Source organism: Lethenteron reissneri, chromosome 65, assembly GCF_015708825.2.
Source record: "Lethenteron reissneri isolate LAM-NWPU_2019-01 chromosome 65, ASM1570882v1, whole genome shotgun sequence".
NCBI lineage: Eukaryota > Metazoa > Chordata > Hyperoartia > Petromyzontiformes > Petromyzontidae > Lethenteron > Lethenteron reissneri.
In genome coordinates, this window is record NC_083843.1 from 10,979,271 (window position 1) to 11,003,068 (window position 23,798).

The 23,798-nt window shown below is 46.3% G+C and overlaps 1 protein-coding gene across 2 annotated transcripts; it reads right to left on the bottom strand.

The window, feature by feature from the left end:
* Positions 1-4,372: 4,372 nt before the first annotated feature.
* On the bottom strand, positions 4,373-23,369 carry LOC133359587 (uncharacterized). 2 transcript variants are annotated; one of them, XM_061578040.1, is made up of 6 exons: positions 23,255-23,369; positions 14,595-14,909; positions 12,393-12,560; positions 9,932-10,219; positions 9,097-9,207; positions 4,373-7,369 (listed from the first exon to the last, which is right to left on the bottom strand). In XM_061578040.1, the coding sequence occupies exons 2-6, from the start codon at positions 14,896-14,898 to the stop codon at positions 7,104-7,106; spliced, it is 1,137 nt and encodes a 378-aa protein (XP_061434024.1). In that variant the 5' UTR covers positions 14,899-14,909; positions 23,255-23,369; the 3' UTR covers positions 4,373-7,103. The 2 variants fall into 2 exon arrangements, with proteins under 2 accessions (XP_061434024.1, XP_061434023.1); XM_061578039.1 differs by having other exon boundaries at positions 9,905-10,219; positions 14,595-14,907; positions 23,255-23,291.
* Positions 23,370-23,798: the final 429 nt, after the last annotated feature.

Consider the following 23,798-nt stretch of genomic DNA (forward strand, 5'->3'; position numbering starts at 1 on the left):
ATGGAACTTCTGACCCTTTGCCGTCAGGGCGTGGAGAGGTTTGGCGATAGTGGCGAACCTGGCGACAAAACGGCGGTAATAAGACGCAAATCCAATTAAACTCCGCACCTCCCCCACCCACGTGGGGGTCGGCCAAGTACTTTAGACACGCGTTTTTTTCCGGGTCTGTCGCTTTCCCTGATCTACTGACTATGTGGCCAGGATACCGAACCGATTTTTGGAGCAGATGACACTTCTGCAGTTTAAATGTGAGATTCACCGCATGCATCTTAAGAAAGACAGCACGTAACCATTCCAGATGTTCTTTAAATGTACAGCTAAAAACGATAACATCGTCCAGATATAATTAGGCACGACTCCCACTGGGGGCCTGCTAAAACTAGTTCTATCAATCGCTGCAACGTAGGCGCAGCGGAGTAAAGACCCATAAGAAGCCGATTAAATTCAAATAAGCCTTGTGGTTTAGGAAAGGCTGTCTTAGGTTTAGGGATTAATCTAAGGGCAACTTCCAAAATCCGGATAGGAGGTCGAGTCGAAAAATAATGTGCTCCTGCTAGAGCATCCAGGGAATCGTCCATCCGAGGAAGAGGGCATGTGTCAGACACAGAGAGCTTATTAAGCTTGTGGAAGTCAACACAGAAGCACAAACTATCATTCTACTTTTTAACAAGAACAATTGGGGCTCCCTATGCGCTGGTGGACGGCGAGATAATATCGGCGGCCAACATTTCATAAACCGCCAGCCATACATTTTCTTTTTTCGTAGGGCTCAGCCAGTCGGGGTTCTGCCGGATGGGAGCGGCGTCGCCCATATCGATGTGGTGACTCAAAAGCGTAGTGCGGCCAATGTCAAATTTGCCCTTGCTAAACATATCGGAGAATTCACGCCAAAGCTCCCTCAACTCCCTCATCCGCGACTCGGACAATTCCGAATTTTCGGAACAAAGCGTATCCATCCATTTTTCATCAGAAACCTGCTGCGTCTTCGACTTCGACGCGACCCCCACACCGCCAACGATGTTTCCCTCCCGAAGCACGGGCCATGCGTGAGCTCGCACGGTGCCCTCCTGTATGACAGATGTGGCCAACCCTGCATGAAGGACCTGAATGAATGGTTACTGGTCATTCGATACCAGAGTCTGGGCCCCCACCAACGTCAACCCACGAATGGCTTGTCCATCCCCTGCCACCTCCGATTCGCGCAGTTAGCTCGGTGCTGTGGTGCGAGAGAAGGTCAACACACGCGTACATTCACTCACACAACACAGAGGCCTTGTCAGGACCGGCGGGGTGTGAGGACGAGCTGAGGAGGAAGCGCGTGCGGGGGCGCGCACGAGACGACGCTGGTCCGCGGAGGAGACCAGCGGGGTGCGGAGAAAGAACTTGAATAAAAGACCAACGGAGACCAGCAGTGCCTGACGGAGTCTTTTATTACACATTCATCAGTGCTGAGCTACCTCACCCCCATCAAGACCCTGCCCTTTCAAACATACAGGGAAGCTTGCAATCTTCATGCAATTCTTGCGCATGATCACCATCTTCATGAAGCTATGACAGAAGCTTCTGTTGGTCAGTCCCCTTTCCAACTGACATTGCTCTTCTGCATAGATCTTCAATTTTGCAGCCCATCTTACCCTATGGGACTCTGTAAAGTGTCCACACTATACACCATGCTATTATACACTACACTATACACTAAACTACACATTATACACTACGATATTATACACTACACTATACACCATGCTATTATACACTACACTATACAACATGCTATTATACACTACATTATACACTACGCTATTATATATACCACCTGTATATACTACACTATACACTATATCCCACACACTATACAATTCTCTACTATGCACTACACCACCACGATTATACTATTTTCTACAGACTGTGTGATTACACTACAATATACACTATACACTACACTACTATACACAACACACTCTAACACTAAACCACTATAATATACACTACACTATACACTGCACCACTATACTCTACATTACACTACACTACTATAAACTACACTATACACTACACTATGCAATACACTCCTATACATTACTATAAACTACACTATACACTACACCACTATATACTACACCACTATACATCACACTACTACACATTATACACTACACCACATTGAAAACGCATGTCTTTAGAACTGCTGCTGCTTGTTGTTGTTGTTGTGTGATTTGCTGTTCTTCCCTGAGTCACGTCTGGTTAGGGCCATTGGGTGCGTGTGGTTGCGAAATAAGTTCAACAAACGTATGGATGTGGCTTTTCATCATCATCATGATGTGGGCATTTAATGCAGCAGACAAATACTCTGAATGCACAGAGACCCATACAGACGCTGAGACCCATACAGACACAGAGACCCATCAAGACTTAGAGACCCACCGTAGATACACAGAGACCCATATAGAGATACAAACCCCAATAGGCACAGAGACCCATATAGATACACAGAGACGCAGATACCCATACAGACACAGAGACCCATCAAGACATAGAGACCCACCGTAGATACACAGAGACCCATATAGAGATACAAACCCCAATAGGCACAGAGACCCATATAGATACACAGAGACACAGATACCCATACAGACACAGAGACCCATACAGACACAGATACCCATACAGACACAGAGACCCATACAGACACAGACACTCATATAGATACACAGAGACCCATACAGACACAGATACCCATACAGACACAGAGACCCATAAAGACATAGAGACCCACCATAGATACACAGAGACCCATATAGAGATACAAACCCCGATAGGCACAGAGACCCATATAGATACACAGAGACGCAGATACCCATAGAGATACAGAGAGCCAATATAATTACACAGACCCGCATACATATGTAGTGACTGATTTGGAGACGTAACATCTTGGAGGTAATTCTTTAATTAAACACCGAGCACACACTCTCTGCTGTTACACAATGCTGTCTCTCGCTTAAACATAGCCTATAACACAACGCTAGCCTGCTGAAACGTCGTAGTTTTTTGTAAAAAAAAAATATTTGAACCTATCTACGTGACTTTATAATATGAATTCATGCAGTCACAAAAGCTTTAAGTCAATGTTTTTTTCCGCCAGGTGCAAGGTCGACTGAGCTACAATGTAGCTTTGTTTTCAGAAGCGATCAGGCTAAGCACACACAAACACAATAATAGCACAGCCCAACCAAGTCAGTTCCCCTTCATAAGCGACGATAAACCCAGTGTGTGTGAAATGTTAAATAAAAACAGGAAATTAACCTTAACATCAACAACGTTATCAATACAACCATCATCAAAAACAGCAGTGTTAAGAAACTCACACATGCAACGAAACATCGGTGGTTGTCTTTTTCCTTCTACGGTTGCGTGACTTTAAGCGGTAAAATTATCGTTTCCTCTTTCACATCGCTTACCTGTCCGCCACAAGTGATGTTAGGAGGGGTGAATAGGTGGTCGGGCGGGGGAGTGGGTTATTTGCTTAGTGAGTGGTTGGGTGGGTGAGTGGGTGAGTGAGTGGGTTAGTGGATGGGTGAGTGAGTGGGTTAGTGAGTGGGTGGATGGGTGAGTGGGTTAGTGGGTGGGTGAGTGAATAGGTTAGTGAGAGGGTGACTAGGTAGGTGAGTGAGGAAGTGCGTTGGTGAGTGGGTGAGTGATTTAGTTAGGTAAATGGGTGGTTTGGTGAGTGAGTGGGTTAATGAGTGGGTGGGTGAGTGAGTTGGTGAGTGATTGAGTTGGTGGGTGAGTGAGTGGGTGAATGAGTGTGTTAGTGAGTGGGTGAGTAGATGGGTGGGTCAGTGAGTGGGTGGGTGAGTGGGTTAGTGAGTGGATGGGTGAGTGAGTGGGTTAATAGTTAAGTAGGTGAGTGAGTGGGTGAGTGAGTGGGTGGGTGGATGGGTGAGTATATGGGTGGGTGAGTGAGTGGGTTGATGAGTGGGTGAGTGATTGAGTAAGTGGATAAGTGAGTGGGTTAGAGAATGAGTGGATTATTGAGTGTGTGGGTGAGTTAGTGGGTAAGTGGGTGGGTGGGTAAGTAGGTGGGTGGGTGAGTGATTGAGTGAATAGGTGAGTGGCCTGATACACAGGATGTCGTGGGTGTCTTTGGTGTTGTAGCAGACGCTGCTAACCACCACCGCTCGCCACAGCCACAAACCACCACCATCACCACCACCATCACCACCATAATCAGCAGCAGCGAAAATGAATAGAAAGCAATAAGGGGGCTCCCTTGGCATTACCTTGTGCAGTTACAACAGTGTGACACTTGCTTAGGTCGAGTTAAAGCTCCAAAAATAAATAAATAAATTAAGCGGGTTGTGTGCTGTTATGCAATTATGCAAATTTATGTGATTATGAAAATGTATGCATGTATGCTGATTGGGCTCAGCTTTGTTGTCTCGGGGTAGTGTATTTATGTCAGGTCTCAAAATTCTGATCTCACCGCAGAATACAGTTCTCATAATTAAGATTATTATACATGAACTTTGGAAGGAACCACTCAGACTCATCTGTGTTAAGCAACTTTAATATCTAAACACACTCTAATATACGAACACTTATGCTCAGAATTGTCAGTACTCCTGGAGATGTCCTAATTATTGATCCGTACAATTCACCCTCAATGTTTACGTTTGTTAAAACTGAGCAACAGAACAATCGGCTAATTTATCAGAGTAGAGCGACCATACACGGCGATAGGAAAAGTCCTTAAAAATATAATATAACAAGTCATACGAACAATGATAGAGAAACACACGCCCAAAGCAAAAGTATACATCAATGATTTCATTGGTAAGATTATGTAATTAAGAAATGTCCCACAACAATAGTATATGTGCGAGTGTATGTTTAGCTAACAGATGCTTATCAATTGTTCTAATGGGACATCTATGAATTCGCGGGCATGATTCGGCGATCAAAGAAAAATCTCAATGCATTAGTATTCATGTGAGTGTGTAGATTCGTAACATAGATGCTTCTAAATGTTTAGTGTGTCATTAATGAATTTATTGGTGAGGTTATGCCATTAAGGAAAACGAATGACTAAATACTTCTAAACGACCGTATTCATACTCTTTGGTTCTTTCGGTAAAGTCACGTAGTTTGAAATAAAATAAAACAAATCACGACGTTTCGATTGCAACACAAGCAATCTTCATCAGGTGGGAAAACCACGGCAAGAATAAAGGATCTAGAAAGAATAAAGAATTTAAAAAAATTCTGAAGTGGGAGAGAGAGCTGCCGTGGCAAGAGGTTATATAGGTAAGAAGGGGGGAGGGGCAAGGGGGGAGAGAGAGGGGGGGTGAGCGCTGCGTGAGCGCTCGGGGGAGAGAGGACGTGAGGCTGGGGGGGAAGTGGGCGGGGCTGGAAGTGGGAGGCGGGGAAAACTGGGGATGCTGGGGGGGGGGGGAATTCACTCGGAAAAAATTAACCCGTAAAAACAAAGTTTTTCACTATAAATCCTTTATATGCGTGGCGGCTAGAGTCCTCTCGTCCTCTGGCTTGAGATGGCTGCCACCTATGGGTCAGATGAATGCCTGCCACCATTAAGCAATTGGCAATTAAATATTTTAAAAAAATTCCCTAAACAGTGTAAAATTTTGGAAAAAAATTTTCACAAAAATTAATTGTCACGCACAACGAGTCTGTGTGCAAAATGTCAGCTCGATTGGATCACGGGAAGTGGGTTAAAAAACGACCGAAAGATTTGCACGGTCGTAAGCGCGCAAGCAAGCAAGCAAGTGAACTTAATATAAAGGATTTAAAAATAGACTAGTACCTGACAAATATGATGGAAACAATAAACAGTTAAGGTTTTACCTGGTTAATAACATACTTCCAATGATTGCTCAATTTGTATCCATCTTCTCGGTTGAAGTTATGTCTATGTTTATATATCTGGATGGCTTCATGAACAAACCTTTGATAGTAGCCCGGAGGTTTGCAGGGGCAGAACAATTTTTTGACGTTCAGCTAATAGTTAACACACCACGTTGGAATGGCAAACCTTTTTGAAACACAAAGATAACTTTTTAAAATAATCTTATTAGTCCCGATGTGCGCGTTATGTGTGTGTGTCTTCTTTGCACTTTATACTAATAGGGGGTTTCCCCTTTTTCTGGCAACAAAATTGACACCTTTTGCAAGGAATCATGTTTACATTAACCACAATACTTGCAGTCAAATGCAAACAATACTCCGATAATTTATGCATTGTCCTTGAAACTGATTGGTGCGCCAAAAGGTGCGCCTTTTGGCGTCATCTGGTCGAACACCATATGAGACGAGGCTCTAAGAAAAGTTGTCTCTGGTGTGGACCAATTAATTTCAAGGACAATGCATAAATTATCAGAGTATTGTTTTTTGTCGCGGTTTAGAATCCTTGCGTGGTATTTGATATATTAAGGGGAGGCACCCCCCTGCATACATAATTTACTTCTACCATCTGCTGTGTTACCTGCTGGAAGACAAAGACTGTTGGTGAGGCTCTGATCCTATGGAATACATATTATCCTTGTCGTGTGTGATTGACCCATTTCGCATGGTATCTCTTCTGAATAACCCTAGGTCTAATACTTTCACAAGTATTATTTGGTTTATGCTTAACCAAGATTTGTGGCATACCATAGTTGTTACCAAAGGTATTCTGAGGGTGTTATTAACCTCTGTTCCCTGTCTGTATCGCCAGTTATCCGTGCTTCTTATTCTCGAGTTATATTTTTTATATCCTGAGGTTGAAGATATAGCTGAGTTTCGAACTTTTACTGTTGTATTTTAAAACCCCAGCCAGTTCGCAATGCCCAACTGCCCCTGGCTTGGTTCTCGCTGTTCAGGCCTTTTCCTAACTACATTTATGACTTCCTCCAGCTGTCCTTTGTGTGGCGAGGCAGGAGGCAGCGGGGTGTGAGTGGTAAGACCCCCTTCCGTGCCCCTGTGCTACATCCTGATTAAACTAAAAAAAGAAATTGGCAGAATCACTCTTAATAAAAAAAAAATTGGAAAATGCATATATACAACACTCCTACTCGTCCTCCTCCACCTCCCACCGAGCGAAGCTGTCACAGCGCCATGACTTTCCTTGCCAATCCCGTGAAGCCGGCCTTGTCCAGCGCCTCGGCCAGCCTGCCGTAGGTGGCCTCTCGGCCCAGGCTCTCCCTCCATTGCCTGAGCATGGCGTAGTTTCTCTCGTTCACGTTCTGCCCGTGGTTTTCTTTGGACTCCACGATGAAGAATTCCGCCAGGCCTGCGAGCCTCATCACGTGCGGATAGTTCAAGATGATGATGTTGACCCGCAGCATCTCGTGGATCTGGAGCAGCCCCTCGTCTGGCGGTGGTGGTAAGAAACAAAAATAATCCGATGAGTTATAAAGCTTTGACAATTAAACACATTGTTTTTTTCCTTTTCTGACAATACAACAGGAGTTGTGTTAAGATGTTCATACACCAAATATACACCATCTTTTGCAAGTAATCACGTTACTAGTGTTATTAGCCACACACACGGTGCTTGCGGTGAACATGCAAACAATATGGCTCTAATAGTAAACTTGCACTAGCTTTGAAACTTATTGGTCTATACCAGAGACAGCAGCCTTCTTTATGGTCGACTTTCACTACCCAGTGTCTCACTACTCAGTGTCTCACTAACCAGTGTCTCACTACCCTGTATCTCACTACCCAGTGTCTCACTACCCAGTGTCTCGCTACCCAGTGTCTCACTACCCTGTATCTCACTAACCAGTGTCTCACTACCCTGTATCTCACTACCCAGTGTCTCACTACCCTGTATCTCGCTACCCAGTGTCTCACCACCCAGTGTCTCACTACCCAGTGTCTCACTACCCTGTATCTCGCTACCCAGTGTCTTGCTACCCAGTGTCTCACTACCCTGTATCTCACTACCCAGTGTCTCGTTACCCAATGTCTCGCTACCCAGTGTCTCACTACCCTGTATCTCACTACCCAATGTCTCACTACCCAGTGTCTCACTACCCAGTGTCTCACTACCCTGTATCTCACTACCCAGTGTCTCGCTACCCAGTGTCTCACTACCCTGTATCTCACTACCCAATGTCTCACTACCCAGTGTCTCACTACCCAGTGTCTCACTACCCTGTATCTCACTACCCAGTGTCTCGCTACCCAGTGTCTCACTACCCTGTATCTCACTACCCAATGTCTCACTACCCAGTGTCTCACTACCCAGTGTCTCACTACCCTGTATCTCACTACCCAGTGTCTCGCTACCCAGTGTCTCACTACCCTGTATCTCACTACCCAATGTCTCACTACCCAGTGTCTCACTACCCAGTGTCTCACTACCCTGTATCTCACTACCCAGTGTCTCGCTACCCAGTGTCTCACTACCCTGTATCTCACTACCCAGTGTCTCGTTACCCAGTGTCTCACTACCCTGTATCTCACTACCCAGTATCTCACTACCCAGTGTCTTACTACCCTGTATCTCACTACCAAGTGTCTCGCTACCCAGTGTCTCACTACCTATTGTCTCACTACCCTGTATCTCACTACCCAGTGTCTCGTTACCCAGTGTCTCACTACCCTGTATCTCACTACCCAGTGTCTCACTACCCAGTGTCTTTAAACACTATATATTGCTACCCAGGCTCTCGATTATAATCTGTGCGCGCGGTTTATCCAGCTCGCGGATTAACCGCACGCCCGAGTTTTTGACGTAGTAACTACTGCTGCTACAACAGTTTTTATTAGTACCAGACCCCACTGCTGAGCTTTCTTGTAGCATCTTTTTCAGAAGCGACTTGGCCATCACACATTGTAGCAGCTCACCCAAGTGGCTGATATCATCATCATCATCATGTGGACATTTGTAGCAGCAGCCAAATACTCTAAATCCATAAAGATATATCGAGACACAGACCCATATAGATACACAGAGACCCATATATATACATGGAGACCCATAGAGACCCATATGGATACATATAGACCCATATAGACACACATAGACCCATATGGACACACAGAGATCCATATAGATACATCGAGACCCATAGATTAAACTAAACTCACCAGTAATTACAGGGACCTGAGTATTTTGTTTGGAATCAATCTGCGTGATTTGCTGTTCATCTTGATCCAATGCAGTCGAGTCGGGCTGATTATAATTACGAGACTTCCCGTCTGGAGGTTAAATGAGAGAAAAGAAAACAAATCAAATGAATGCAGGCAAAATGTAAAAAAGGTGTGCAGCCATGATATTGCCTGTTCACACCACCGAGGATGTTTTGCATACTTAATTTTTACTGAAACTAAATAATTTTTTGGGTCTTTCGGTAAAGTCACGTAGATAGATTGAAAGAAAATCACGTAAAAACTATGACGTTTTGATCGCAACGCAAGCGGTCGTTATCAGGTGGAAAAAAGTGAGGAAAGCTGCTGAGGTAGACTGTTTTAAAGGTTTGAAATGGGTAAAGTCCAAGAGTCATAAACAAAGTGAGCGAGGTCATTGATAATTGGTTCTTTACCCTTCTATCTGGCCAGATAGAAGGGTAAAGAACCAATTATCATATTTTTACTGGCAAATGAGGTCCCCATAGTGAGGTCATTGATGTTAATGTGAGAAATTAGCATGTTAATGTAAGATCGGAGAGCGGCGTCAAAGACGACGGCGCGGAAACATCATAGCCAGTTATGATTTAAACTGGTTAATAACGTCCTTCCAATGATTGCTCAGTTTGTACCCATCTTCACGGTTGAAATTGTGTTTGTGTCTATTAATATGGATGGCTTCATGAACGAACACAAGAAAGCCGTAACATCAGTATTATTTTCTTTTTATATCAAAGCAGCAGCCGTGCATCATTTTCCATTGCTTTACCACAAACGTGATGTGTGGTTGACGCACAGTCTGAGATCCACTCCTTCAGCTGGGGGTAGTTGTCCTGTAGGCTTTCGAGAGCCCTCCAGAGCTTGAGGCACTCGTCCCTGTCAATGAACTCGTCGATCAAAAAGTTGGCGCGCTCCACTTTCACCGTGATGTCGCAGGCCCCGTGGTATTTGTCACGAGAGATCAAATCCTTGCTGTCCAAGTAGTCGAGCAGGTATGTGGGGTCCCTGCCAATCCACTTCTTCAGTTGCGGCCTCTTCCCTTTGATCAGCTTGGCAGCCATTGCCTCATCCATATCTCGAACCTCTGGTGAGTCGTGGAGGAGACGCCACGCTACAGTAAATACTGGTGTGCTGCTCTTTCTCTCTTATCTCTGTGTGTATGTATATATAGTGTAAGATTCTGGCAAAAGTAACCCCTTACCTCTGTGGTGGTGTTGAATGCAAACACTATGTGGATGTGAGCAATGCCATGGAGGGAAGGCCAATTCCTATCGGCTATACCCGTCATGGCACTTGTAGCCATCACAGAGGCCAAATGTGTGCTCTGGATGGGTGCGAGAGGCTGGTAACCCCTCCACCTTCAATTCAACGACCACTAAACTACGTGCAAAATATCGAACTAAGATTGTGCCAGAGGATCTGTGGGGACAGGTATCTACGACTTCTCCTGGCCAAACCCCACTTGGCAGAGCCAGGAACTGAATCCATACCCTCGACAGTCTCCTGCCCCTACTCGGGGCAGGAGACTGTCAAACAACAAGGAGTGACTCTTCTTTTGAACAAAATCATGAATGGGGCATGGGAGTGTCGCGGCGAGTTTGGTAAAGCTGTAAGTCCCAGGCTAATGTGGGCTCTCCTTCCTATCAACAAGAGACCAGAAAGTATCGGTGGTGATTGTTTATGCCCCCCTGAAGAAAAATATCAGTGGAGGGATGCAGGCAAGGCTGATGAGACAGATGCAAGCAAAAGTGGCCCCTCGGGATAGAGTCATGTTGTTGGGTGATTTAATGCCCGAGTTGATCATGATGCTGGTACGTGGGCTCCAGTGATTGAAAGGCATGGGCCAGATCAGTTCAATAATAACGGTAGGAGACTGCTCGACTTCTGTGTATCCCATGGGCTTGTAATTAACAATGCATCATTCCAGCATCGGCACATCCACAGAAAACAATGGCTGCACACTGGGTCCAAGAAAGAACATCTGCTACACTGTATAGTGATAGAACAGTGGATGTGGGGTTATTCCCCTGACACCAAGACCGACCATGGAGCTGATCTGCCCACTGACCATCAGCTTGTCATCTGTAAGATGCGCCTGCCATTCTTTCACTCCGCTGGTGGGTGTCCAGTCGTGTATAGTTGTGTAGAGTGTATTAGTGTATAGTAGTGTAGGGTGTAGTAGTGTATAGGAGTGTAGTTTATAGTAGTGGAGTGTGTAGTAGTGTAGTGTATAGTAGTGTGTAGTGTATAGTAGTGTAGTGTATAGTAGTGTATAGTAGAATAGTGTATAATAGAGCAGTGTGTAGTAGTGTAGTGTATACTGTATAGTAGTGTAGTGTATAGTAGTATATAGTAGTGTAGTGTATAGTCATGTAGTGTATTGTGGTTTAACCTGCCACTACCCAACACAGTCAATTAGTAAAGTATATCATGTGAACAGAACATTACAATTCGTTACTAGCACAGCACTAACGGGTATGTTGTACAGTAAATCCACAACATTTCCAATCTGAGTACGAATTTCTGCCAGTAATGACAACTATCTTCATCAGAATTTGTGGAGAAATCATCGTGTTTCGATCTTTCATCCCCCCACCCCCCACTTCGCTCAAGAAGGGTTCACAAGTGATGACATCACATCTATCCCAATATTTAAGGCACGAAATGGAAGGATTAATCTACAAATCTGCTGTTGCCTGAGGAAGCTGATTGTAAACGTCATGGTACTCAGATTGTAAATGTTGTGAATGTGCTCTCCAACACAACCGGTGTGCTGTACTAGTGCACTACACTATACACTACACCTACACTATACACTAGTGCTGTACTAGTAACTAATCGGCACGTTCTGTTTACGTGACAAACTTTACTAATTGGCTGTTGGGTGGTGGCGGGTTAAACGACACGGCATTTATATATTTAAGCGATCTAACCTAAACAAACCTCTGTTATGCAAGGCCCACTGAACTATCTCGCTCATTTTCAGGCGCCACCTGGTCACAAATGATAGCTCAACGAAGTGGCTTATCATCATTGTTTGGACGTTTATAGCAGTCGCCAAAGCCTCTAAATGCGTGGTGATGTTGATAAAAATGTGGAGGGAGAAACCGGGGAGAGAGACACACAGACTCCAAATATACAGCAGGCGTCAGGGTCGGGATTGAACCCATGACACGTCCTGCATACCAGGCGAGATAATTAACATGTCGTAGGCATTGTACACGCGTGTTACACGCGAGTGGTTGAATGCCACTCACCGCCATCTTGAGGATTATTCAGACGATGTCCACCGGGGGTGGCCGCTCCACGTTTGCCTCCATCGGGACCATCGGGCTGCATCGAGGTTTGAGATTCCCTTTGATCCGCGTCGGACTCTGAGGCTGACGGCTTTCTGTCCAGCGGACGTCCAGCGGAGCCGGAGGCGTCTTGACGTCGGCCAGAGGTTGGAGTGACGGATCGAGGTGGGTGTGAAAAGGAAAATGCAACATGTCAAAGTCAAGGTGGGTGCGACACTGCAGAGGAGGAGGCATGTGAAGTACACTGCTGCTGCTGCCGTTCCATGCTAGGTGCATGGTTGAGGACGCTTAATTTGGGTTTGGGGGGGGGGCAAGTTGGGAGGGCATTCGGATAAAGCACAGCGAGTTGGCACAGCAGGGGGTACAGGTAATGGAGGTGATGCATTTGCGAGTAACCATCTCAGTCAACCCATGGCACCTGCTAGGTCTGTCCCGTGAGCTCTTGCTCGTGCACCTAGCCTGGCACAGCAACAATGCAACCAATGAGCACCTGCATGGTCTGTCCCGTGACCGAATGAAAGCAGCCGCGAGAACGTTCGATCCTTTCACGTGGTCGGCTCAAAGTGCACCTAGCCTGGCACAGCCACTGCGGTGATGTCAATGCCCCTTACAATTTGAAACTATTTTTTTTATTTAACCATGTAAGGCCCACTATGTCGCTCTTTTTCATAAGCGACTTATTTACAAATGATAGCTCAATGAAGTGGCTTATCACCATTATCACGTAGACGTTTATAGCAGTATCCAGATACTCTAAACGCTTGGTGATGTTGATTCTAAATGTGGAGGGAAAGACGGAAGGTAGACCAGGAGAAAAAAAATCCCCACGACTACAGTGAGAGAGACACGCAGACTCCAAATATACAGCAGGCGTCTCGGTTAGCGATCGAACCCACGAATTCCTTCATAACAGGCGAGGGAGTTAACGTGTCCTTGTCACTGTGGCGCCCCGTAGTAGCGAATAGCGGCTGTTGTTGTTGTTTTGTGAGAGAGGTGGGGGGCTGAGGACATGCAGTGTCATATTTTTATAACTTCTTTATCATAATTTAAAATTTTAAAAATCTAATTTTTTTTCTATTTTTGCCATCATTCAAAATGATGGAATGTTAAGAATAGGTCCGTTTATGTGCCTTGTTTGGCAATAATAAAAAAGGAGGAGGTGGCGTTAAGAAGTTAAAACACAAAGTAGACACACACAGGTATTGCAAGGAATCATCAAGTACTGCAGAAACCCACACACGTCATACTTGTGTGGCAAATCATGCAAGCAAACATCCCATGATAATAATGATGTTATGTATCGTCTTTGAAACTGGCCTACTACACGAGCGACATCCTTCTGTATGACCTTGTTTCTGTACCACCACCAGCGTGTGAGTAGACCAACGCTAAAAGGTAAACAATACAGAAACAATGCCAAGTAACTGACCACTTATAGCTATCTATAACTTTTATACTCGCATTTTCTTTGAACTGTTCGCCTTTGGGTCTTCTCTGGTCGACTAACACACTGCGAGGGTTGCAGAGACAAGGTCATACGTTATTTTCGGAGCATGTTTGCATGTTTGTACACAAGTATGATGGGTGTGTGGGTTAAGGCAGTACTTGATGATACCTTGCAAAAGGCATCAAAAGTCTGCCTTACATCTTAACACCACCTCTGTTATTGTTATTGCCAGACAATGTTGTGTATATAAATCACACCTATTTAAAATGTTTCATCCATCAAAATGTGTGTATTTCTTAAGCTTCAAAACAAAACAAAACACACAAAACAATTCGGCTTTTCGAGGCCAGGACGGGAGTCGATCGTGTGACGAGAATTGTTTTTGGTTCACTGAATGGGGTGATGTTTCGCGCCCGTGGGCCTCTTAGCAAGAAGGACACCCAAGTGTTTGGTTCCTCGACTGTGGCAGCACTGTCCGCCGTCTCTGGTGCAGAGGCCATTGAGTTCCAAACACTACAATGCATGTTATTATTGTTATCAAAGCAGTGTTTGCTTGCATTGTCCTTGTACCGTCCGTCTTTGTACTGTCCGGCAGAGAAAAGGCATGAACAAGGCTATCTCTGGTGTAGACCAATGACTTCGAAATACAACAAACCCATAACATCAGTAGTACTTTTTTAAATAACAAAGCAGAGTTTTGTTTTGCATTGCTTTACCACAAGCGTGATGTGTGGTCGACGCACAGTCTGAGATCCACTCCTTCAGCTGGGGGTAGTGGTCCTGTAGGCTTTCGAGAGCCCTCCAGAGCTTGAGGCACTCGTCCCTGTCAATGAACTCGTCGATCAAAAAGTTGGCACGCTCCACTTTTACCGTCATGTCGCGGGCCCCGTGGTATTTGTCGCGAGAGATCAAATCCCTGCTGTCCAAGTAGTCGAGCAGGTACGTGGGGTCCCTGCCAATCCACGTCTTCAGTTCCGGCCTCTTCCCTTTGATCAGCTTGGCAGCCATTGATTCGTCCATGTCTCGAACCTCTGGTGAGTCGTGGACGAGATGTCATGACGTGGTAAATACTGGTGTGCTGCTCTGTCTCTCTTATCTCTGTGTGTGTGTATACATAGTGAAGAAGTCCGGCAAAAGCAACCCCTTACCTCCGTGGTGTAGCCGGACGGTACCACTGTAGTGGATGTGAACAATGCCATGGAGGGAAGGACAATTCCTATCGGCATTACCCCTCATGGCACTTGTAGCCACCAGAGCAGCCAAATGGGTTCTCTCGATGGGTACGAGGGGCTGGTAACCCCCCCAATTCAATGACCACTAAACTACGTGCAAAGTATCGAACTAAGCTTGTGCCAGAGGCTCTGGGGGGAAATGTATCTATAACTTCTCCTGGCAAAAACCACATTTGGCAGAGCCAGGAGACTGAATCCATACCCTCAGGGTACCTCCACAAACGGCAAAATCACTGTGACTGCCCACGGGGAATGTTCGAACACTCACTGTGGAGGAGAGGCTACCTCTCCTCTGTTGGGAGCTGGAATGGTACCGTCTGGATCTCTGTAGTATTCAGGAGGTCTGCTGGACTGGCTTTGGCTCCAGTCACCATGAGGGGTGGACAGTCCTCTACTCAGTGCAGGAGACTACCAAACAGGGATTCGCTTTTTTTCCTAACAAAACAATGAAGGGGGCGTAGGAATATGGCGGCGAGGTGTGGAAATCTGTAAGAAGAAGACGGTAGTAAGAGAGGGGTGGGGGGGGGCACGGCACACTGCCGGGGGGGAGGTGGGGGGCAGGGAAGTAAGCAGGCTGGGAAGCAGCAGAAAGCTGAGGATGTGGACAAGGAAGCAACAACCTAACGCAGTTATTGTTTTACCTGGTTAATAACATCCTTCCTAGCCTGCTTGCTTCCCCGCCCCCCACCTCCCCCCCGGTAGTGTGCCATGCCTTACCAGAGGTCGCAAATGGGTTTTGATTCCTTTCCCGTACCCGTACCTGGCCGCACCAAGGTCGCAAACGGGTACCCGTACCCTACCCGTACCCGGCCGGGTATGGGTAAGATACGGGTATCGGGTACCTGATTGCGACCTCTGGAATGAAGCCATGTTGCAGGCGCGGGTGGGTTGATTCTAGGTCTCTAGGAACTTGAATTGTGAGAAGAGACAAGACGTTGGGAAATGAGTGATAAACGGTTACTCCCCAGTGACTCACGGTTTACCCGTACCCGTACCCGGCCGCACCAGGGTCTCAAACGGGTACCCGTACCCGGCCGGGTATGGGTAGTCGGGTATCGGGTAGGGTACGGGTATCGGGTACCCGGTTGCAACCTCTGTGCCTTACCGTCTTCTTCCCCCGCTTTGTTCTCCCTTCCCCCGTGCTCTAGCAGCTCACCACTCCTCCTGCCCCACACACTCCCTCCTTTCTGTCCTCCTCCTTGGCTCCCCCCCCCTCTCTTACCAATATAGCCTCTTGCTTACAACAGCTCTCTTGCCCACTTCAGCAATTGTTTCTTGCTGTGGTTGTCCCACCTGATGACGGACGCTTGTGTTGAGCTCGAAACTTTGTGATTTAATTTAATTTATTTTGTACCTACGTGACTTTACCGAAAGAACCAAAGAGTAGGGATCCCTGCAGTGACGGAAGCTTCAAATCTAGATATACATAGATGCCCATGTAGAGAGACAGAGAACGATAGACATAGATACCCACATAGACATAGAGACCCATAAAGATACAAAGACCCAAAGAGACAGAGACCCATACTAAAACTAAACGATGTTATTATTTTGGAGTGGAGTAACGCGCCCAGGGGTTTGCAAACAGTCTTCACGCATGCGTGAGCTGCGGACAGTGAGGTCACGTCAGGGTGAACAGGTGCAGACAAGAAGAGCAACAGAGATAAACGACCAATGAAGATGCATCGTGGTGATTGGCTGGCTGCAAATGCAGACACAGTGGAGGCGCCTTGGAGTCTGCAGATGGAGGCAATAAGCATGGCGGAGATGGCACGTGAGCGCCGGCTTAATGAGGGTCACCTGAGGTCTCTTAATGAGTGAGGGCATATACACTGATGAGCGGGAAAACGCAGACGGGTTGGTTGCAGTGAAGTTACTTCGAGGCCTACGTCGGGGCCTACGTCGAGGCCTACGTCGAGGCCTACATAGAGGCTTACATCGAGGCCTACTTCGAGGCCTACGTCGGGGCCTACGTCGAGGCCTACGTGGAGGTCTACGTCGAGGCCTACGTCGGGGCCCACGGGGGCCTACATAGAGGCCTACGTCGGGGCCCACGTGGGGGCCCACGTGGGGGCCTACGTGGAGGGCGCTCGTAAATGGAAGCAGAACAATGAAGCTGATGGGCCAAACATCTCGTCTCTCCACGTCCACATCACGCAACTATTCAGCCTCGGCGCCTCCAGGCCGCACGGCCGCTGCTGCTCTGCTGTAGTACACACAGCTGCTGCTGCTTCGTGTATGACTCCTGCAACTGCAGTTGGGTCGGCTGCAGCTGCTACAGCAGCTACAACAACAACAACAGCAGCTGCAACAACAACAACAACAGCAGCTGCAGCAACAGCAGCTGCAGCAACAGCAGCAGCTGCAGCAGCAACAGCAGCAGCTGCAGCAACAACAGCAGCAGCAGCTGCAGCAACAACAGCAGCTGCAGCAACTGCAGCAACAACAGCAGCTGCTGCAGCAGCAACAACAGCAGCAGCTACAGCAACAACAGCAGCTGCAGCAACAACAGCAGCAGCTGCAGCAGCAACAGCAGCAGCAGCAACAACAGCAGCAGCTGCAGCAACAACAGCAGCTGCAGCAACAACAGCAGCAGCTGCAGCAACAACAGCAGCAGCTGCAGCAGCAGCAGCAGCTGCAGCAACAGCAGCAGCAGCTGCAGCAACAGCAGCAGCAGCTGCAGCAACAGCAACAGCAGCTGCAGCAACAACAGCAGCAGCAGCAACAGCAGCAGCTGCAGCAGCAACAGCAGCAGCAGCTGCAGCAACAACAGCAGCAGCTGCAGCAACAACAGCAGCAGCTGCAGAAACAGCAGCAGCTGCAGCAACAGCAGCAGCTGCAGCAACAACAGCAGCTGCAGCAACAACAGCAGCAGCTGCAGCAGCAACAGCAGCAGCTGCAGCAACAGCAGCAGCTGCAGCAGCAACAGCAGCAGCTGCAGCAGCAACAGCAGCAGCTGCAGCAACAACAGCAGCAGCTGCAGCAACAACAGCAGCAGCTGCAGCAACAGCAGCAGCAGCAACAGCAGCAGCTGCAGCAGCAACAGCAGCAGCTGCAGCAGCAACAGCAGCAGCTGCAGCAGCAACAGCAGCAGCTGCAGCAACAGCAGCAGCTGCAGCAGCAACAGCAGCAGCAGCAGCAACAACAGCAGCAGCTGCAGCAACAACAGCAGCAGCTGCAGCAACAACAGCAGCAGCTGCAGCAACAACAGCAGCTGCAGCAACAACAGCAGCTGCAGCAACAACAGCAGCAGCTGCAGCAACAACAGCAGCAGCTGCAGCAACAACAGCAGCTGCAGCAACAACAGCAGCAGCTGCAGCAGCAACAGCAGCAGCTGCAACAACAACAGCAGCAGCAGCTGCAGCAACAACAGCAGCAGCTGCAGCAACAACAGCAGCTGCAGCAACAACAGCAGCAGCTGCAGCAACAACAGCAGCTGCAGCAACAACAGCAGCTGCAGCAACAACAGCAGCAGCTGCAGCAACAACAGCAGCAGCTGCAGCAACAACAGCAGCAGCTGCAGCAACAACAGCAGCAGCTGCAGCAGCAACAGCAGCAGCTGCAACAACAACAGCAGCAGCAGCTGCAGCAACAACAGCAGCTGCAACAACAACAGCAGCTGCAACAACAACAGCAGCAAGATGGCGGCGGCGTGTGCGGCCACGTGTGCGTTGTGCTGCATGGGTGTGGGCTGTGCGTGAGAGTGGGTGAGGGTGAGCTGCGTGTGAGTGAGCTGTGTGTGTGTTTAAATTTAGTGTTTTAAAGATGTCAATTCACCTGCTGTGTATCTTACTACTGTCCCTCCCGGCCATATCTAGTGCCACACTCAACTCTACAAATGGCTACCCGCGTTACTTCGCGTCAATACTTATTGCTAAATTTGCAACTACACCTGCTAATGAAACAACTTATAGACACTTCTACACTCCATCATTATATCCTTTTAAACCCTATCTTTGTCCCATTACTTCACCAGCACTCCTTCCAAACTTCATTCTGCTCTTAAAAATAACACCATCTGCGAGCTGCTGCTATTCGTCCAAGGTTCGTCGCTCTTCATCCTTTCACAGAAAATACCTGTGCAAACTATTAATTCTACTTTTCTTATTTCTGGGTGGTATTGAGCTTCATCCTGGACCAAATGTAAAGAACTCATATAATTCTGTAGATTTTTCTGGCAGAAAAGGTGTTGGTGTTCTACATGTCAACATCAGAGGGCTTTTGATTAAATTAAGTCAACTAAAACTAGAAGTAGCAAATCTTGACCCGGACATATTTTGCCTAACAGAAACATTTCTCACTCCTGCCGTCAATGACTTGCAGATTACGATTGACAACTACAATCTTTTTCGGCTTGACCGAGGATCTAAAGGAGGTGGAGTTGCCATCTATGTTCGTAATACTATTGCATGTTCACCAGCTCACTCCCTGTTTAAAAAATGTTGCTTTGAAGGTCTGGCTCTCAGAATAACTCTCCCTAATAATCAACACATATTGGTAGTGTGCTGCTATAGACCGCCTAGTGGGAAGGATGTTGAAGCTGCATCTGCACTGAGAGAGCTTCTTGGGGGCCTCCCTAAAGGTGAAATAGTTTTAGTGGGTGATCTAAATTGGAATTGGCTAAACCCGCCGGCCGTGGCCACAAATTTTGCAGATGAATTTAACCTGTTTCAATTAATAAATGTCCCCACAAGACCCAACCTAAAAAATCCGGGACAGTCATCTCTGCTTGACGTCCTATTGACAAATGCCCCTCACAATTTCGCACTGACTGGTGTTCTAGGTAATAACCTTAGTGATCACTCCTTCATTTTTGGGGTGAGATCATCAGCCAGACCCAAAGCCCCCCCTAAATTGGTTGAGAAGCACTCCATGAGACACTTCAGCACTCAGGCATTTACTAATGATGTGCTTCACTCGGATATTGACAAGGTCTGTGATATTCCAAACCTGACTACGGCTTGGGAGACCTTCAGGTACACGTTTCTCCAAATTTTTAACAAACATGCTCCGTTGGTTAAATTTAAAACTAAAGGCAACCGTCCACCATGGTTTGATCCTGTGATTACAAAGCTCATGAAAACTAGGGACAAGGCTTGGGCATGTGCTCAGAAAAGTAATTTGGTCAATGACTGGCTAGAATACAGGATTTTAAGGAATAGATGCGTCAAAAAAATACGGCATGCAAAAAATAACTACTTCTCTTCCACTCTCCTTGAATCTCATGGAAATGCCAGGATTTTCTGGAAAACAATCAAATGTATCGAAAAGGCATCCAAAACAGATCATCTGCCCGTTCAGCTTAACCGAAATGGGGAATATTTTTCAGATCCCCAAAAAATAGTTGACAATTTTAACCTTCATTTTTCTGAAGCTGGTACCCTATTTGATAATGTATTGGGAGTCACCCCTGCTCATGCAAATTCCTACACTCCTGTCCAAACATTAAGCGAATTTAGTTTTCAGCCAATCCACGAAAATAATGTTCTGAAACAACTGTCCTACCTCAAAGGGTCCTCCTCTACCGGAGCAGATAGTATTCCCGTCTTTGCTCTACTAACTGTTGGTCACCTAATATACAAACCTATAGCCCATATTTTCAACCTGTCCATCAAAGAAGCATCAGTTCCTCTAGAATGGAAACATTCCTATGTTCGTCCACTTCACAAAGGGGGCCCTAAAGATGATCCAAATAACTACCGACCTATCTCAATTTTGTCCCCGTTGATGAAAATTTTTGAAAAATTATTGACCTACCAAATTAGCAGTTTCCTGTCCGCCAACAATCTATTACATCTAAAACAATCTGGGTTCCGAAAAAAATACAGCACCACATCTGCTGCATTAGACTCTCTGAATCACATTTACAGTAGCCTTGATAATAAGCAGTACTGCGCCTGTCTTTTTCTTGACTTGTCCAAAGCTTTTGATACAGTAGACCACAACATCCTGCTTAGTAAAATAAGTTGCCTCGGTTTTTCCGAAAACACAGTAAAATGGTTAAAAAATTACCTCTTTTCTCGCACCCAAACTGTATTCACAGATGGTTGGAGGTCAAACAGTGTTAAGATAACAAAAGGGGTTCCACAGGGTTCCATTCTCGGCCCCCTCTTGTTTTCTCTTTATGTAAATGACTTGGGCACTGAACTGGATTATTCCAGGGTAAATCTTTTTGCAGATGACACGGTACTAATTACTGCTGGCCGCTCTCCGGATGACGTGATTGCTAAGCTCCAGAGTGATTTCAACAAACTACAACATCAGCTAGTTGCTCTTAAACTAGTCCTAAATCCTGCCAAAACCAAGGTGCTATGCTTCTCACCAGGACTAAAGCGGGAAGTTATTTTTCCCCAATTACATACCTTAAATAATGATCAAATAGAGCAAGTCAAGATCTATAAGTATCTTGGGGTCATCCTGGATTCAAAACTGAATTTTGAAGATCACATTGATTATATTGGGAAAAAGACAAAAATTAAAATTGGTTTTCTATATCGACACAAGCACTGCTTCCCTCCTATGTTCCGTTTGGAATTGATTAAAGCTACCGTACTGCCTCTACTTGATTACTGTGACATTGTGTATAAATCAGCCCCAAGTACTGTACTGAAGAAGCTTGACTCAATGTATCACTCGGCCTTAAGATTTGCATTGAACTGCCCATATAGGACTCACCACTGTGATCTCTACATTGGGTCAAACTTAACATCTCTGAATGTTCGACGGCTTGTGCACCAGATCTTATTTATTCATGATGTACTTGCAAAAAAATCTGCAGATTACCTGCTGGATCTCGTCTCTGTTTCAAAGAACAAATTTGACCTAAGGTCTACACTCATTTACCAGCTTAATATTCCCTATTGCCGTACATATACTGGAGGAAGGGCCTTTGCTATTGATGCCCCCAGGGTCTGGAATGCTGTTGCAAATAAATTGAAACTTGAGTCACTACCTATGAGATCTTCACTCAAAACTGCTTTAGAGGAGTTGTACACCCCTAGCTGCCAGTGCTATTCAGTGACCTAAAATAAAATGTTTCGCTCCGGATGATCGCTACAAAGTATGACCTGTGTTTTGATTTAGTGTGCTGATCTTAAAGGTGCATTGAAAAATTACAATACTCCGATTGATGCTCCTGCTGTTGTGGAGTGACTCATGCAGCCAGCTATGGCTGCAGGGTTTTGGTAGTACATGTTGTTTATGCCATTTATTGTTAAAATTCCGTCAGTTCCTATGATTGCTTTTTCATTGCCTTCATGGCTTTATTTTGGTGATTTCGAAAAGTGTATTGGTTTAGCCATGTTTGTGTTGTTGTAGTACAGAGTTAGACTGATGGCCTTAATCTAAGTTGTCTTGTGGTTGTTGTTGTTGTTTGACTTGCATCCCACTGGGATTTTTGCACACAGCGTTGGTGTACGGTGTTTTTTCTGCAATATTTTTGCTGTCTTTTCTTGGATTTTCTCTTTGCACTTAGTCACATATTCACTTTAAGATGTTTTTTTTGTTCATGTTTTTGTTTTTTGTTTGTTGCGGTTGCACCCGATTCAAGAGCTGAATGGCTCACAGGGCTATACCTAATAAATGAACTTGAACTTGAACTTAAGGCAGTAGTCAAGAGAAGCCGAATCCTAAGTGTGAGTGCGCGAAGACTAGCAGCAGGGAAGTTAGCAGAGTACATAGCGAGAGGCTAGCAGTAGAGAAGCTAGCAGAGTGTATAGTGAGAAGCTAGCAGTAGAGAGGCTAGGAGAGTGAGAGAGAGAACAGGCTAGCAGTGGAGAGGCTAGGAGAGTGAGAGAGAGAACAGGCTAGCAGTGGAGAGGCTAGGAGAGTGAGAGAGAGAACAGGCTAGCAGTAGAGAGGCTAGGAGAGAGAGAGAGAGAAATAGAAGATGTTGTCCACGTGAAATAAAAACACGAAAATTGTACAGGGTTGTAAGGTCCGCTGAGCTACTATGTAGCTTCTTTTTCAGAAGCGGCCTGGCTAATCACACACACAATGATATCACCGCTCAACCAAGGCATTTCCCCTGCATTAGCGAAGACACGTCCAGCGTGTGTGAAATGTTAAATTAAAACGGGAAATGAACAACATCAACAACATTAACATCATCATCAACAACATCAGCAGAATGTTAAGAAACTCACACGGGCAACGCAACCTCAGTGGACGCTTTCCGAACTTGGGTTGGGTTTTTTCTTTTCCGCCGTTTCGTGACTTTACGCGGTACAATTCTGGTTTCCTCTTTCACTTCGCTTGCTACCACAGGTGACGTTAGGAGGGGTGGGTAGGTGGGTGTTTGTTTGGGCGGGGGAGTGGGTTAGTGGGTTAATGAGTGGTTCAGTGGGTTGGTGAGTGGGTGAGTGATTGAGTTAGGTGAATTGATGGGTGAGTGAGTGGGTTAGTGGATGGGTGAGTGGGTGGGTGGATGAGTAGGTGCATGGGTAAGTGAGTGAGTGGGTGAGTGAGTTAGGTAAATTGATGGGTGAGTGAGTGGGTTAGTGGATGGGTGAGTGGGTTGGTGAGTGATTGATTTAGTGGGTGGGTGGGTGAGTGAGTGGGTTGGTGAGTGATTGAGTGGGTGGATGAGTAGGTGGGTGGGTGAGTGACTGGGTTAGTGAGTTGGTGAGTGAGTGAGTTATTGAGTGGGTTGGTGAGTGGTTGTGTGGGTTGGTAAGTGAGTCATTGAGT

Excerpts from the sequence above, each read along its gene's own strand:
- LOC133359587 (XM_061578039.1), bottom strand. The coding sequence starts at position 14,898 with ATGGACGAATCAATGGCTGCCAAGCTGATCAAAGGGAAGAGGCCGGAA. Across the intron at positions 10,220-12,392 it reads GAATAATCCTCAAGATGGCG|AGGTTCGAGATATGGATGAG; the intron begins GTGAGTGGCATT and ends ACGACTCACCAG. Across the intron at positions 9,208-9,904 it reads AACCACACATCACGTTTGTG|ACGGGAAGTCTCGTAATTAT; the intron begins GTAAAGCAATGG and ends TTTAACCTCCAG.